The following is a 15,066-nucleotide window of genomic DNA, read 5'->3' as shown; positions in this document are numbered from 1 at the left end:
AAAATCAAAACTACAAATAATTGTTTTGACATAAATGGGAGGAATGAATGAATATGGGTTAGAATGCAGGGACTTCTAAAGATTGCTGTACCACTAAAAGTAACATCTAATGTTATTACCTCTAAATCTCAGATGATTACATCAGTGTAAGTCACTTGAAGATAACTTGCTGTTATGTGTGTGTTTAGGTTGGCACTGATGATGATAATGCCTGGTGAGAAACTGATAAAATCCAGTCTGATAATCCAGTCTGATTATCCTTTATTTCATGTTGGGAGAGGAAGGGTAAAGTGGAAACGCATTTGTCAACTCCATACATTTCATCCCTGCTCAGTTTTTTAAAATGATGTCCAAACATTCTACAGAATGCAGCTGATGTTTGTTTATACACATATACACAGAAGTCAATGTTAAAAGGCTTTCAGGAAAAAGAAGAGTTAAGCATTCACAATATTCTATCATATTTGCACCTTTGTAACCCTAATTCTTTCTCTTGTGAAAATGGATTATTGTGTGCTGCTTAGCTACGTGATCTTTTGCTTGCAAGCCCCTTGTTTCTGTCAGTGTGGACAGAGTGGACAGATAAAATCACTAAGTGGCAATTCAATGTTCTGTTCAAGTTTTCTGTTTTAAGTGCAGCCACAAATTTCATTTGCTGCATTATTCAAATCCTGCTTTAAAGAGAGAATCACTAGTATTTTGTGGGCTTTTTATTATGCTTGTCAGTATAGCATCTAAATATTTCACAAATATATAGAGAGGTTTATTCATTACCTGTCTTCTAACTTAGACAAGCAACCAGGCAAGGATACCGTAAAAACTAGTGTCTGTTAGTGTCTGCTCTAAATCTCTCTAAAACGGGCCTACCTCGTGAATAAAGTCTTTGATCATTAAGTAAAGTTATTATGATGCATAGCACTTAATGAAAATGTATATTCCGCAGACAACCTTAAATCTCATATTTCCTGGTTTAAATGATTGATCTTGCAATCTTAACCTAAATTTGTAAATAGTCTTTGTGCAGAAAAAGGGAAGTGAAGGAAAAATCTTCAGAAATGTCTTGTATTGTACTTCATTCATACCTACATAGATCAACTGAAGGGTTGGTCTGAAGTAAAGACTTCTGCTGGTTGAGTTAGAAATATCTCAGAATTGTTGGATTGGCATCTCCATTGGTGATCAGCCCTGGAGGATGAAAGGATGTTCTGCTGGTGAGGCTGGTCTGGGATCTCAGCTTGCATTCCAAGATTTGGAGGCAAGGGTGATTCAGTGCACACAGACGTTCTCACATAGGACTGTCATATGTCTGTCCCTGACTTTTCATCCCCGTTTAATCCTTGTCTAACCTCTCCCTGTTATTTTCCATCAGGATACTGGGTACTGGCTGAAAATCCTTGCCATAGTGCCGCTTTTGTCCACTTCATGTCCTGGATCCTTGTTGTATGGCTTCTTCATTTATGTTGCTCTTCTGTTTCTTAACATACCACCTGATCCCTTTTCTTTCCAATCCCAGTCTGTTCCATAACTGTCCCCTTTCCCAGTCTTTCTGTCTGCACAACCTATCAGCTCCCACCAGTGCTACACAGACCGTTTAGACCTTTCCTGATGTTACTCCCTCCCTCTCCAACTCTAGCTCCTCCCCTACATTTGAATTGGGTAGCTTACTGCTCACGCTGCATATTTGCTGCATGAAGAATATTGACAGCACAAAAGACACAAATTTTCTGCTTTCAATTCCAGTGTACAAACCTAGGTCACAGTGAAAAGAAGCTATAATTGCAAGGAAAGTTCTGCTCTGATCCTTGTAACCCTGAGCTAGAGAAGGGAACCTTCAGGGCAAGTAACTGCAATACTTGAGTAAATCTGCATAAGCATGATGTTGTTTTCTTTTAATCCTTGTTCGAATTTGAATTGTTTTTTAAATATTCCACGAAGAGCATATCTTGAGAAAGAAGCCAACCCTTGGCCAGCCTCAAGTCCACACTCTAAAATGCTCTAAACAAAAGGTCACTAGTATTCACCTCAAATAAAATAGTAGTTTTTTTTTCTCAGATACAGTACTTGGGAGAAGAAAACTGAACTTTTCTGACAGTTTTTTACTGCTTTATATCTGAATAAACCCACTGTTGTAGAAAGCTTTGGATCACTGGTTAATATTTGACAAATTATCTGACAGCTGAAAACAGGTTCTTATACTAGTAAATATTGAACAATCTTTAAAATAGACAGTGCTGCCAGCCTCACTTCTAGTTGTCTGAATAATAATCCCACGAGGAAACATATAGCCTCACCACTGCCTTCATGATGCATGTTAATACTTCTCCTGAAATGCAAATCTCCAGAGAATTAAATGCTGTGTTATGTTAATATTTTAGGTTTCTCCAGCCTTGACTCTATTGTTTTATTGGATAAAAGAAATACTTCCATGTAGGAGTAGAGAGTGCCTGAGAAAGCTGTATAAATAACATGCTTTCTCTAAAGCAGAGATGTAGCCAAATTAAAGAATGTTGGACTCGCATTTCTGTTTTGTGGGTGTAAATTAACACTTTTTGTTGTTGTTAGCTTCTCTGGCATTGTTGCACATGAAAGAGTAATTAGCATTTTTAAATTGCTGGAGGTTATGGGTTCATTTCAGATTTAATTCAATTAAATTGAATCACATGCTATTGGTTGAAAGTAATGTATTGAACTAATGCATGCTCTAACTTTTCCCTTTCTAAGCATTTGTAGGTCAGACTACAGAAGCTGCTACTGGAACTGCTTCAATAATTGTCAACAGCGAAGGTACATTATTTCTACTCTAAATTGTCTGCTTGGTTTTGCCTCTACAGCCATAAAAACAACAAAACAGCAACAACCTTTCCCACGTCACTGTTAACTATAGAAATACTTTCCTACATCTTTTGTCTTTTTCATGATCTTATTCATATTTTGTTGCATTTGGTTTTATTGCAGGCAACTTTGTAGAATGAGGTGCCTAAAGGCAGCAAAATCAGACCCTTAGACTAGCAATGTAAAGCCAGGATTCAGCCAGCCAGCTGATCTATCCAGTTTCACACTGGCCAGCCCACAGCATATCAGAAGGTTAAAGCCCTCCTTTTCCACCACAACTTACTTTGCACTTTTACTGTGAGGAATGGGTTTGCCTCCTGCGTGAGTCATTACGCCTTGAATCAGGAAATGTAATTGTCCTTAGTCTAAGTAGAAATATTTACATTGTTTATGTAATATTACAACAGTGCTTGATCCTAGGTTGCATCTGCAATGATGAATACACAATGAGATGGCATATTTGGTTTTTTTCTGTGTTATTTTTCCTTCGCCTGTGCCTTTACTCCTATGTTGCAGGGTAAGAAGAAAACAAGAGTTAGTTTGTTTCATGTTCATCTTCAAGATAGCTAAATTATCTTCTGAAAACTTTCTGTTTATCTTTTCTTCAAGCAAGCTCTTAGAAGAAGCACTTGTGTCCAGATCAAAATTTTAGTGCTTAGGAACAATAATGTTTATGCATACATAACAGATGAAGTGTGATTGAATTAGTTCACTTTTGGTGCAGCTAACAACCTTCATTTGAATAGTTACCGCAACTTAGCTGACACATCAATTTCACAAATTCCTATGTAAGTTGATGGTACATTGGGCTACAGCTCAAGATGGGAAAGGAAACATGATTGTTCACTCCAGGAGCAAACCTGGGAAGGAACTGTGACTAAAAGCAAGTCTACACAGGAACATTCAGGAAAATTAAGCAAATTAGTTGGAGATGTGAGTTTAATTTTCTCTAAATTAGATTAATCAAATGCATGACAGCTTCACTTCAAAAATAAAGTAGCTGTAATACACCAAATAAACTCGATACCTTCCTTCTCTTCCTTTGGGTCAGCAGGTAAATTACCATACCAGCTCTTAAGATGTTCTTTCTTGTGCTGCATATGGTCACTACTGTGACCATCATAAATGGGAAAGACAGTGAGAATCCAGGAGAACACGTTGCCAGGCCTCACTGCTTTGTACATGTATATGTAGACATGTTTGGCACTAGATTTGCTGTCCAGAATAGTTGAATAAGAAACAGTCTTATTACTTCCTAATTCATATGCATGGCCAAATAAGGTAACCGTGGTTCAAATCTGAACAAGCAGAGGATGACCTGCTAAAATGCATTTCTGAAGGATAAGGAACAAAACCATCTGGTTGATATAAAACCTTTGTAACCATTAGGAAAGGGAAACTGAATTTTCGGTACCATTAGGTTAACCTTACCTGTTAGTGTCAGCGTGAGTGGCCTCCGATAGTCCTGTGATTCACATAGTGAACAAAATAATGCATAATGTCATGCAGTCTGTTTCTTTCAGAAGCTGAAAAAATCCTAAATTAAGTTACCACTGGCCTCAGATTTAATTTAAAATCTAGTAGAAGAGCAAACCTGGTCAGAACTATGCTGTAAAGCAAACAGATGCACAGAATTGGTAATGGTTCTGGTTGTTACTTCTATCTAAAACCATCTGGCGCCTGAATTGACTAAATTGTAATAAAATAGCAGTAGTTATGTGCTTTGCTGTTGCAAGAGACACCTTTTTTTTTTTTTTCTTGTAGAAACCTGGCTGATTTGACCTAAACAGGTTTTACAGCACTTTTCAAAGGGCTTGTCCACACATGCATGTTTTACCACAGTAGTTGTGCTGGCATAGCTGAAACACCACAGCATTCAGTGCAGATACTGGTGTAAAGCAGTTTCTGCTAGTTCAAATTATACCTAAAAGAGAAGCATTTGAAAGGGGTGTGTGCGTGTTGGTTTGTGTTAAGATAATGAGGCACAAATAACAACAAATAAAATTGGTATCTCTTTACATTGTGAAGTTTTAATTGCTCTGTTTTCATGCACCTAACCTGCACTTCATCTTACTGATACTTGGGAAAAATACCAGCTCCAGTCAACTCAGTAATATCATGGGCAGAGATGGGGGAGATCCTCAAGTAGAAGGAGCATACCACAATGAATGAGGGAAGGCAGAGGACAAGAAAGCTATGGAGAGCAAAGTCAGAAGAGGCTCTGAAGTTCCCCTTTTATTATCTGTGGCTGTCTAGCTGGTACTGCTGCTGAATTTCTGGGAAGAGTTTTACTGGTTACTGAATTACACAGGTGTAACTCTACTATTATTTTAACTGGCAAAGTAATAAAAAATTGAAATTATCAGGTGCATTTGATATTCTCAAAATTGCATGATATTCTGAGACAAAGTGTAGTTTCAGTAAAAAAAAAAAAAAGTTAAATCCCTGCTTTAGTGCAGAATGGTGGGGAGATAGTTAACAAGTCCACAGTGCTGTGCTGGTAAATGTACAACCCAGAGATGCTGCAAAGGTTCCGCCTGGACAGGTCTCAAAAATTTGTGCAGAATTTCTTTTCTGGAACCTGGTACACCACTTTGAACCCCAGCTTGGGCTTCCTCTTTCAGCCTGCCTTCTTTCCACTGCCTCGGCCACTTACCACACCTTCTGCTACTGGTGTTACAGCATGGTTAGATCTCTATAAAATGATGATGTGCGTTGTGCTTCTGTGTACACACACAGAGAGGAACAAAACCTCTTTATGGATTTTTTTTTTTAACATAATTCCCTCTAAAGTTTATTGCAGCTTTGTCCATATCTGGTACTGACTGCTGACGGTGCCATTAAGCTGGCCTGACTGGGCCAGTAGTTTGAACCAGTCTGACAACTTGCATATTCATTGCAAAAATTCAGCGGAGGGACAACAGAGATTGGCAGGTCATGATTAAAGTGCTCTTGATTACTGCAAGTTAGAACTAAAGCTCACCTACACAGAACACTGCAAGATAACCCGTACTTGAGATAGGCATTATGCTGACTTGACGATAAAGTTATTAATCATTCATGAACAGTAAATAGGCATTTTTCTGTAAGTGTACTTTCAATACCAAAGCACTAGTAGTATAAAAACATTCAAAATATGTGTTTAGATAAGGCTAAATAAACACGGCAAACTTAGAATATATATTCCAGCTTGATTGAATTATACTTTCCAAAGAGGTGATCTTTGTTTTGAACCTTCAAGGTTATGAAGAAATATCACCTGAATTTTTATAGAATTTCTATGTGTGGGCATTCATCACGAACGTGAATGCGTTGTGTACAAGACTATTCAATGCATCTACCAAGTAATTGCATAGAAATTATTGTACTATGACACACCCAAAACTTGCCCTCGTATTCATGAACTGTGTGATTTGGCAGCAAATGGTTTCCTTGTAGCATTCTTTTCTGGTCACCAATATCATCTTTTTTTTCCCCTATGAATTATTATGCAGAAGCTCTATAGCTATTGTTGTACTCGTATTGTTTGAGACTATGGTGAACTCTAAGCACTACTGGTGGCTTACAGGCTCTTCGTCCTGCTTTGAAAAATAAAGTGAGGATTATCGCACTGTGGGGTTTACTGGTTTGCTTTTGATTTTACCACTGCCAGTTCTCATCTGGTGGCATATGTAAAATGATCCTTGTAAGAAAAATGTAGCTTGAGTTATCCATCCCTCTAAGAAGTGACAGCAGCAGGTTTAGAAGCCCAGCCGAGAATGGTATTTACATAGACAGCATTCATGCTGTTGAAAGCATTGGTTGGACCCAATCCCCATCTGGTGTAAGCTTGCATAAGTTTGTTGGCTTTTTGTAGCTATTCTGGCTTACAGCAGCTGTGAACGCGGCCCTTAATATTTTAGCTGACATCTGCAAAACTTACAATTCTATAGATGCTCCCATCAAAACAGAGAACCTTTAGTCTAAGTCAAGGCATTTTAGAATTAACTGTAACACGGTCAATATATTTTCCTCATTTTCCATGTGGGCAACATTTACCTCACTTCAGAGTTAGGTGTATGGCTGAAGCCTTCGTCTGCAGTTAACAGAGGCACACACAGGTGTTTCCAGACAACAGTTTGTGTCCTCCTCAAACAGATATCTAAGATACCTATGAAAATACTCGTCCTTCCGTCTTGTTGAAGGCAGCCAGAAAACTCTACTCCTTAGAAATTAGCTTTCTTGGAATTTTCTGGAATGTAGAATTTTTTGGAAATCTTCAGAAATTAGTTAATGTTGGACAAGATGAATCCCTCCCCTCTTTGCCATCTGTCTTTAACTCTGTTGTCCCTGGTGCTGATTTCCCATCTGATTTCCCTGGCAAGAAATAATTGCTTTCGACAAAATGGGTGCTGCTGATACAGCCTCCTGGGTTGAGTCGCTAGCGCATGGGTCCAGATTCTGCTTTCGTGCGCGCTCGTCTAAATTTCTGGGGACTGTTGCCATTCGCAGCCAGCGTGGTGCATTGAGCTAAGAACAGAACGGGGCTTTTTCCCTACAGCTTGAGTTGAGCCAGTCCGGGCTGTTACACCGCAGTAGGTACCGCACTTCTCTGGCAGGTAGGGTGTGCTTGGAAGCAGACTGTAAGTCTCTGACCTTTTGTTGTTACAAAGAAAAGCTCCTGACTGTGATCCAGAGCAGCATGGACTACCTTGAATTTGCACATATAGGTTTAAGCAAACAGCCTTCCTTATCGCCCGAGGCCATTAGCTCTAAAGTCTAATAATAATATACATGTCAGTACAGCTAAATAGTTCAGCAAGATAATGCAGAGAGACATGTAGATAAAGTCTGAGATTCTAGGTAGCACAGAGTCCAGGCAGAAATTAAATATATTTTTGTTCCACTGGTTTCCTGTGTTTTACTGTTTGTACTGCTGTACCCTAGAAGCTTTCAGCATATATGCTTGGCAAAATAGGTGCAATTTGCCTTTGAACGTTTCCCCAGCAGGATTCAGATATCTTTGATAGCATTTACTTGTTGCAGAAGATTTTTTTTCTTCCTTTTTTTTTTTTTTTTTAATTCAAGATGCCCATCATTGTCTGTTGAAAAGCAGGGCGTTGGCTTTAAATGCTGAGGTTTTGCTTTTCGAATGCAGCTGTTCTGTACCAAACCATTGACAGCAGAATTGCTTTGGAAAGCTCGGGCCCCTCCCTCTGAGATCATTATATTATTCTTTCCATTGTCCTGCTTTCTTTTCAGAACACTTTTAGGGAGACGAGCTTTGCACGTTTCGTATTCAAAGGACTTTGAAGTCCTATTCAAGAAAAATAATGTATTTAAAAACATAAATATTTATTTACAGAGTAATTCAGTTCATTACAGAATTGGTAGCCTTTAATGATTGGCAGTCCTTAAAGGAATCTTCAGCGGGGGCGGGCTGAGCCTGTAAATCAAGGAACAACTGACTTATTGAATTTAATACCTGAGTGATTAATAATAAATTTTAATTTGAAGGCACCCATGCCTGAAGGTCTCTAGGTGTTGTAACAGAGATTAAAAAAAGAAACAAAGAAACTGCAATAAAAGAAGACAACTTGCATGTCTGAAGAAAAACAAAAAACCTATTTGGAACCTACGTAAATGAACCTCCTCACCTAACTGTAAAGCAAACTACGAGGCTGTATGGGATCTTAGAAGTGCTTTGAGATACTGCCACGCTTGGCCACATACAGCTTTGCTCACAATGTTCAGCTGTCCAGTTTTGAGTTCAGACAAGTCTGTCACCAACCTTTTTTATCACTTCTGGTAAAGTTTTCTTTACTCATAGTCATTAGGTTTAGCTTTCTAGTTTTTGTTTGTTTGTTTCTTTCTTTCTTTCCTGTTTTTGGTTTGGTTTGGTTTTGTTTGGTTATGGTTAGGGGCCCTAACTGGGAGTGTTGCAGGTAAATTAAGCAAGCCTTTCCCCTCTGAAATTTAAGGACATGCATAATTTTGATGTGAAAATATTCTTTGTTTCCAGCTGAAGGGAAGCTAAAATTTTTGGAAAATACAAGTTATCAGCCTTAGTGTGTGTCCCGTATCTCCACTGTAACTAGCATAGTGCTTTCATAGGGTTCATGGGTTCAAACTAAGAGTGGGGAAAAGTCCATACATGACTTTTCCTGAGGAAATATATATACTGCTTTTGTTGTGTAGTGTTGCGATTGTTAATCCTTGGATCTTTTTTATTATCTTCTGAAATCATTGGATATTTGAAAATGCCAGAAGTATTGATTTTTATTTTTTATTTCTGTGGAAAGCAAATGGAAATCATCATCTCAACATATTGTAGAAAAGCGATGAATTGTTTTTCATAATATATCGCAAAAACTTAATGTAAAAACACAAATTTTTATTTTTTTTAGGGCAGAATGTTATTGTCATAGTCCCAGGAGCCAATCTGCTTTTAAATTCTGAAGACCTGAAGAGAGCTTCCGATGTCATCTGTAAAGCCAAAGTGGTTGTCTGCCAGCTAGAAATATCCCCTGCTGTTTCTCTTGAAGCACTGAAAATGGCACGTGCCAGTGGAGGTAATTTAACATAAGCTATTCAGTGTCCCTCATTTGTGTTACATGAAAAATATTCTTTATCATGCTTACTAAATTAAAATCCCGTGGCCTGTTCTGGTTTCTGTCATACTAGTTGTATTTAGAAATGAAACAATAACCAATAAATTCATGCTATGCTAATGAAAACTGAATTCAGTTTTAAAATTCTGCTATGTTTACCTTAAATGGCAAATTAACCCCTACCCTTATAATCTCCCCGTAGATGTCTGGTACTGCCTTTTCTCTTCTTTTCATGCTGTGACTAAAGACACCGTGATTTCATTAGGTCAGGAACTATGGGCCTGATTGGTCTTATTACAGAACAAGCGTAATGAATGCAAGTCAGTTAAGTTGCATATACAATAAAGTAATGAAATGACCTCAAAAACAGACTTATACCCTTGTTCTTGCAGTTTAGCAGTAGTTATGACTGTGTTTTTCTGTGTAGAAGTTAACATCCTTAAGTAGAACTTAACATCCTTAAAGTTAAAAAAAAAAAAAAAAAGAAAGCTTTTTCTCTTTAACCAAAATTTGTGGTGTGACAAGGCGTGCTGCCATTGAGTAGACACAAGGTCATCGTCTCTGAAATAATTATCAGTAATTGTTAGTGTGCTTACTTTTAAATGTAGGCCCTTGTTCCTTCAGTGCAGCATATGTCTGTATGAAAGCTGGATTTTGCTTGAACAGGATGGGGTTTCACTCCCGACGTGATGTTTTACTTGTTTAAGTGCCTGTAATGCTTTCAGTTACTCGAGCACAATTACCACAGTATTTGAACAACGCTAAGTAAATAATTATGCAAGTGAGGCATCCGTATGAGTTTAAAAATACATTGTTCTCATCTATCCAGAAGATAAGACTGGGAGGGGACAGCTCATAGCATGGTCAGTTGTGCAGCAGGTCGGGGATGGAGCTGGGGTCAGAACTAACTGGTTCCTTGCAGCTGGGCCCAGGCTTGCTCCAGCAGATCCTAGCACCTTGGGCTTGTTGGTTCGACTGTCCTCTGCTGGTCCACTGTTGTGCACCTGTTGTGATCGCTAGTGTTCATGCACTAGTGAAGACATGAGGTGTAGCAGGACTTTATGCATCGTTTTCATGTAGTTTATGCTGATTTAAGCAGTTATGTTAGATGCAGGGCTGAGAGCGAGCTGCTCTGTAAGTGGTGATAGTCCTAAGCTTTACAAACAGAACTGTGTACATAGGGAAAAATATTTTGCCTTCTGTTTGAAATGTCAAAACTGGATTCATGCAAATCTAAATAAAAATTAAAAACTTCAGTTAACTGAGTAGCTAGCACCTGAGATGCTTAAAATATGTATGTGGAGGGGGAAATGAAGCTCGTTATGTTTTTTTCATTACATTTTTATGAAAAGGGATAAAAGCATTCTTTACCTAGTGACTAATGGAATATAGTTGAGTCATGAGTCAATACCCATGACTTACTTTGTCTACTTCTAACTCCGTGCATAGTTTTGGTACAGTTGCTTCACTTTTTTGTCATCCTCTTACGGCAAAATGCCAGCCTGTGACAAGAAATCCAAACCTGATACACAGAAGAGGCATGCAAGCATTTAGCAGCTGCAGAGAGCACAGCATATTGAGGAGGCTTTGTAGTAAGTATGGGCCAGCTATAGTTCTGTGCTGTCAGCCTGCTATCATTGTGCAGCTCTCATGTCAGGAGAGTTTTAGTTGCTTCTGCTTTAAAGCAACAGGCTACACATGTTCACATGTCATGTGCAGTCAGATTTAAGTAAACAGCTGAGTTTGTAGCACTGTAAAGATCTATCCTTAGCCAACTGTAAATTGTTAGTGCAATTTCCCTTCTTTTAGCCCACAATCCGCTCATGTATAATGCAGTACTGGATGTTAGGATGTGCACTAGACTATTTTTGTTCAACAGATGCATACCCAGATGCCTCAAACCACTGTTTCAAGTTTTTTTTTTGCTTGTTTTTCTTCGTCCTTACTGAAAGAAATAAACAAGAAGATGGAGAAAGAATGTGGATGCACAAGCAAAACCCCTTTGCTTTTATTCAGTGAACATCACCTGGGTCTGTAAGCTAGAGATGGAGACATCTCGTCTCCTGACATCCTCTTATTGTGGCGCTGATTATTAATAAAGATCTTGTGACAGTCCTGAGGGGAAGAAAAGCAAAGAAGGAAGAAAGGGTTGTGAATTATATTAAGTGGGTATAAACTGTAGTGGAAATCTGACTGGAAAATTCTTTTTTTTAAAAAAAGGGCTGCATGCTGTGAAGCTGTGGTTGCTTCCAGGAGGAGGGACATTTCATAGATGGGCAAAATGTTACTGTATATCAAAGTCTGCAAAGCAGTTTTCAGTTTCTGTAAAGCCAGACTCTAGAAAAGATGCCTAATAACTCCAGCCTGTTAATATTGAAGGGAAAAATGGAAATGTATCATAACCAGGGCTGGAAGCAGCCTCAGCTAGTAAGGCTGCATGTCACTTGCAAGTAAAGGATCTATTTTTCATGTGCTTCAACTTTTTAATGTTGGGTTGCAGTTTTTCATACCAGCTGTTTTTCTGTGGTTAAATTATTTGTAAAATTTCTGCCAAAGCATAGTGGTTGCAGAAACCAGGCCATGGAAAAATGCCTCCCACTCTACACACTTTTAAAATGTGTATACTGGCTACTTTAAAACTTACTTGAGACTTGATACCAAGGGAGATTTCTTTTAAAGATAAGCCTCCACAACAGTATGGAAATCTGCCTGGGTCATGTGCTACCTGGGTTATCTGCTACTTTTCACGTAACAAAGATTTGAGAAAATATTTAGAGCTTCCCAGCTAGCTTCCCCTGAGAGTCTGTCCACACAGGGAGTTGCCCACTTGGATAGCATGACTTTCAGTGTAGTTCCTGACTCTGGTTTCAAGCAACTGACTTCTTTTATACTCGTACAGATTGCTTGTAGGCCAAGGACATGCAGAGCAGAAGCTTGCTTGGTTTGAATGCAGAAGAGACAAAACTGGGCTGGAATGGTGTGGAGGAAGAGTAAATTTCAGACAAGGGAAGCACAAGAGGAATTTGCTTGATGTTTTGGGATGGCAGGGGAAGAAACAAGAGAAACTGAAAGGGGAACCACAGAAGATCAATGAATAGGATTCGCTGAATAGAGACAGGAATATGGAGATTGAGACAGGATGATGAAGATTGAGTGAAAAAGGTTACTATTGCATAGTGCTTATGCAAGGGTACATAAAGAATGGAAAATAGGTGAGGAGAATGGATCCTGGCAAATGACAAAAAAGAAATTGGGCAGAAAATAATTTGGTGTTCCTAAGTGGGACCAAGCAGATTACCCTGTTCACAAGCCCTACTCTTCTTCACAGATTGAAGGACAATCTTGGGGTTCCTCCATCTCCCTCCTGCTCAGCAGATATTAAATACGGGAGTGAAATAATAGCAACGTATTTCACCCTGTTCATGATGAGTCTGCATTACTTAAAGCCCAAGCTGGAGCATTGCCAGTGCTGTTCATGACCCACGTATATGTCAGTATGATGCCAGAGAACTGATTTTGTTTTTCAGTGTGCGCTGGTTCTTTCGTTTGTTTGTTTACCCAGGAAAGTATACCTTAAATATTTATGTTCCAAAAAAAAAACCAACAAACTTTATTAGGGTTGCAATTCAGAAAATAGGAAATGCAAGAGTTAAACCTTAATGTGTCTCCTTTCTGCATATGTATTATGTTGCAGTCTTTAATTATGTGATCACATGCTGTTTTTCAGTGGTATGTGATCATATAATTAAAGAGTTTATTATAATACATACTGTATTGTAATAATATAAGAGAGCCAAATTAAGATTTTACTGGAAATCCTAATTCTGGCATTTTCTGACTTCTGAATAAATGCATTTGTTGCTTTAATAAGACTCTTTTTAACAAGACAGGTAGAGAGGCATGATATAGTTGTACAGTCGCAGGCTAAAACTTTCAGAGTGTTAATCAAAAATGTTATCCTTTAAACTTCTTGGTACAGAGCTGTCAGAAGCCTCTGAACATCTTTCTCTTTAGGGAGTTAAGTGGGATTGGGAAGTATTCAGGGTGTCTGAAACTATAACTACTACTTGGTGCTATAACTTAGTTCTAAAGAGGCATTTAGGGCTGAAAATTTAGGAATCCAAATTGGAAGATTTGAACACTTACTATAAAGGAGTATTTCTAAAGTAAGAGAGTATGCTTTATATGAAAACGATGGGCTTGTGGTTAAGACACAGAAATATTAATCATACAATTGGCAAAATGAGAAACCAAATCTGCAGACTTCCTGTGTGAACAGTGAGTAAGTCACTTATACTCTGTCCTCATGACAAACCTTTCCTCCTGTTGCACAGGGCCTTAGGCTACAGTTTCAAGTTAGTTAACTAACTTATTCTACTACGTCTTAAGTTAAGGTTTAGCTCTGCCAGGTAACATTAAAAATATACAGCACCGTGTCTACACTAGAGTTTTACAGTGTGGCAGTTTGAACAAGTTAGGTAACACATTAAAAAGCGTGTTTAAATCCTTGTCTGGACATGTCCTTCATTACTCTATACCCCTGTTTCTTCATGTACAGAATGCAGATAACAACACAGAAAAAGTTCTAGAACTAAATCCATTCCTGTAATACTTATTAAAATTTTGCAAGAAGTATCATTAGTTAAACAAATTGTATATACTTAAGATTTTTTTTCCTTGGTATTTTTTTAATTAATAATGTCTTGCTTATTTTTCCTGTTATTCTTCTGTCATGTTCACGTCGTGTCAGGTGATTGCACATTAATTAGATAGGAATTTTAATATAATAAACAAAACGTTTAGCAGTCTATAAAGGGAAGACAGAAAATGAGAGACATTTGTGTTTAATACTAAACTCTGGGGGCTGCAAATGCGATCTTGGAAGATACTAGCCACATTGATGTTCCAGGTGATGGCTAATGAATCTAAAATACTAGAAATTTAGACCTTTTTCTTTTCTTTCTTTTTTTTTTTTCAGTAAAGACTTTATTTAATCCAGCTCCAGCCCTTGCTGACCTAGATCCACAATTCTATACTCATTCTGACGTCTTCTGCTGCAATGAAACTGAGGTAATGATGATACGTTGCACTAAAGAAGGAGTTTTAAGCAGTAAAATTTCAGAGGGATTCTGTTCTCAGGCATAGGGAGCAGAAAAACTAAGCCGTGCTCCTCTCCCATAGACCTTCCAGAGGTGACAAGTTTAATCCCTGACATAGCGAGCAAAGAGGAGTATTCCTTTAGATTGCACTCAAAATTAAATTAATCATTTCCAGCGGGAAAGTTGTATCTGGCCTTCCTTACAAGCAGATGAGTAAAACAAACCCATAAAAGGACACTTCTAAAACGCTAGGACTGAGTGGTAAATATTAAAATAGATCCTTGTCCTTGTTCTGCAGTCCCTTGATATGATTAGCAGGAACGCGCTAGCCACAGTGTTCTGACAGTTTGAAACTCGCTTGCCAGGAGGTGATGCACGCATGCTGCACTTGATGGTAAATAGCAGCTTCGTATGCCTCTTTCTGTCAGATTTGTTTGCAGAGAATCTGTTTCTCTGGCCCTTCAACTGAATGTTTTCTCTTCTCTTTTTTCCCTCCTTTCCCTCTCTTCTCTAATTCAAGTGTGTTATTTCTCCCAAAGCAAATT

At 38.3% G+C, this 15,066-nt stretch overlaps 1 protein-coding gene across 3 annotated transcripts in view; it reads left to right on the top strand.

Moving 5' to 3' along the window:
* The window catches only part of RBKS (ribokinase), a 66,881-nt gene that overhangs the window by 23,342 nt on the left and 28,473 nt on the right, over nt 1-15,066 (top strand). For all 3 annotated transcript variants that reach the window (XM_068676621.1, XM_068676619.1, XM_068676620.1), the window contains 3 exons: nt 2,722-2,784; nt 9,219-9,383; nt 14,401-14,492. In XM_068676621.1, coding sequence (XP_068532722.1) covers nt 2,722-2,784; nt 9,219-9,383; nt 14,401-14,492 — 320 coding nt within the window. The remainder of the gene's footprint in view (nt 1-2,721; nt 2,785-9,218; nt 9,384-14,400; nt 14,493-15,066) is intronic.

This window comes from Anas acuta, chromosome 3 (genome assembly GCF_963932015.1).
Source record: "Anas acuta chromosome 3, bAnaAcu1.1, whole genome shotgun sequence".
Taxonomy (NCBI): Eukaryota; Metazoa; Chordata; class Aves; order Anseriformes; family Anatidae; genus Anas; species Anas acuta.
Note: the sequence above shows the minus strand (reverse complement) of the source record. Positions and strands in the feature narration are given on the sequence as shown.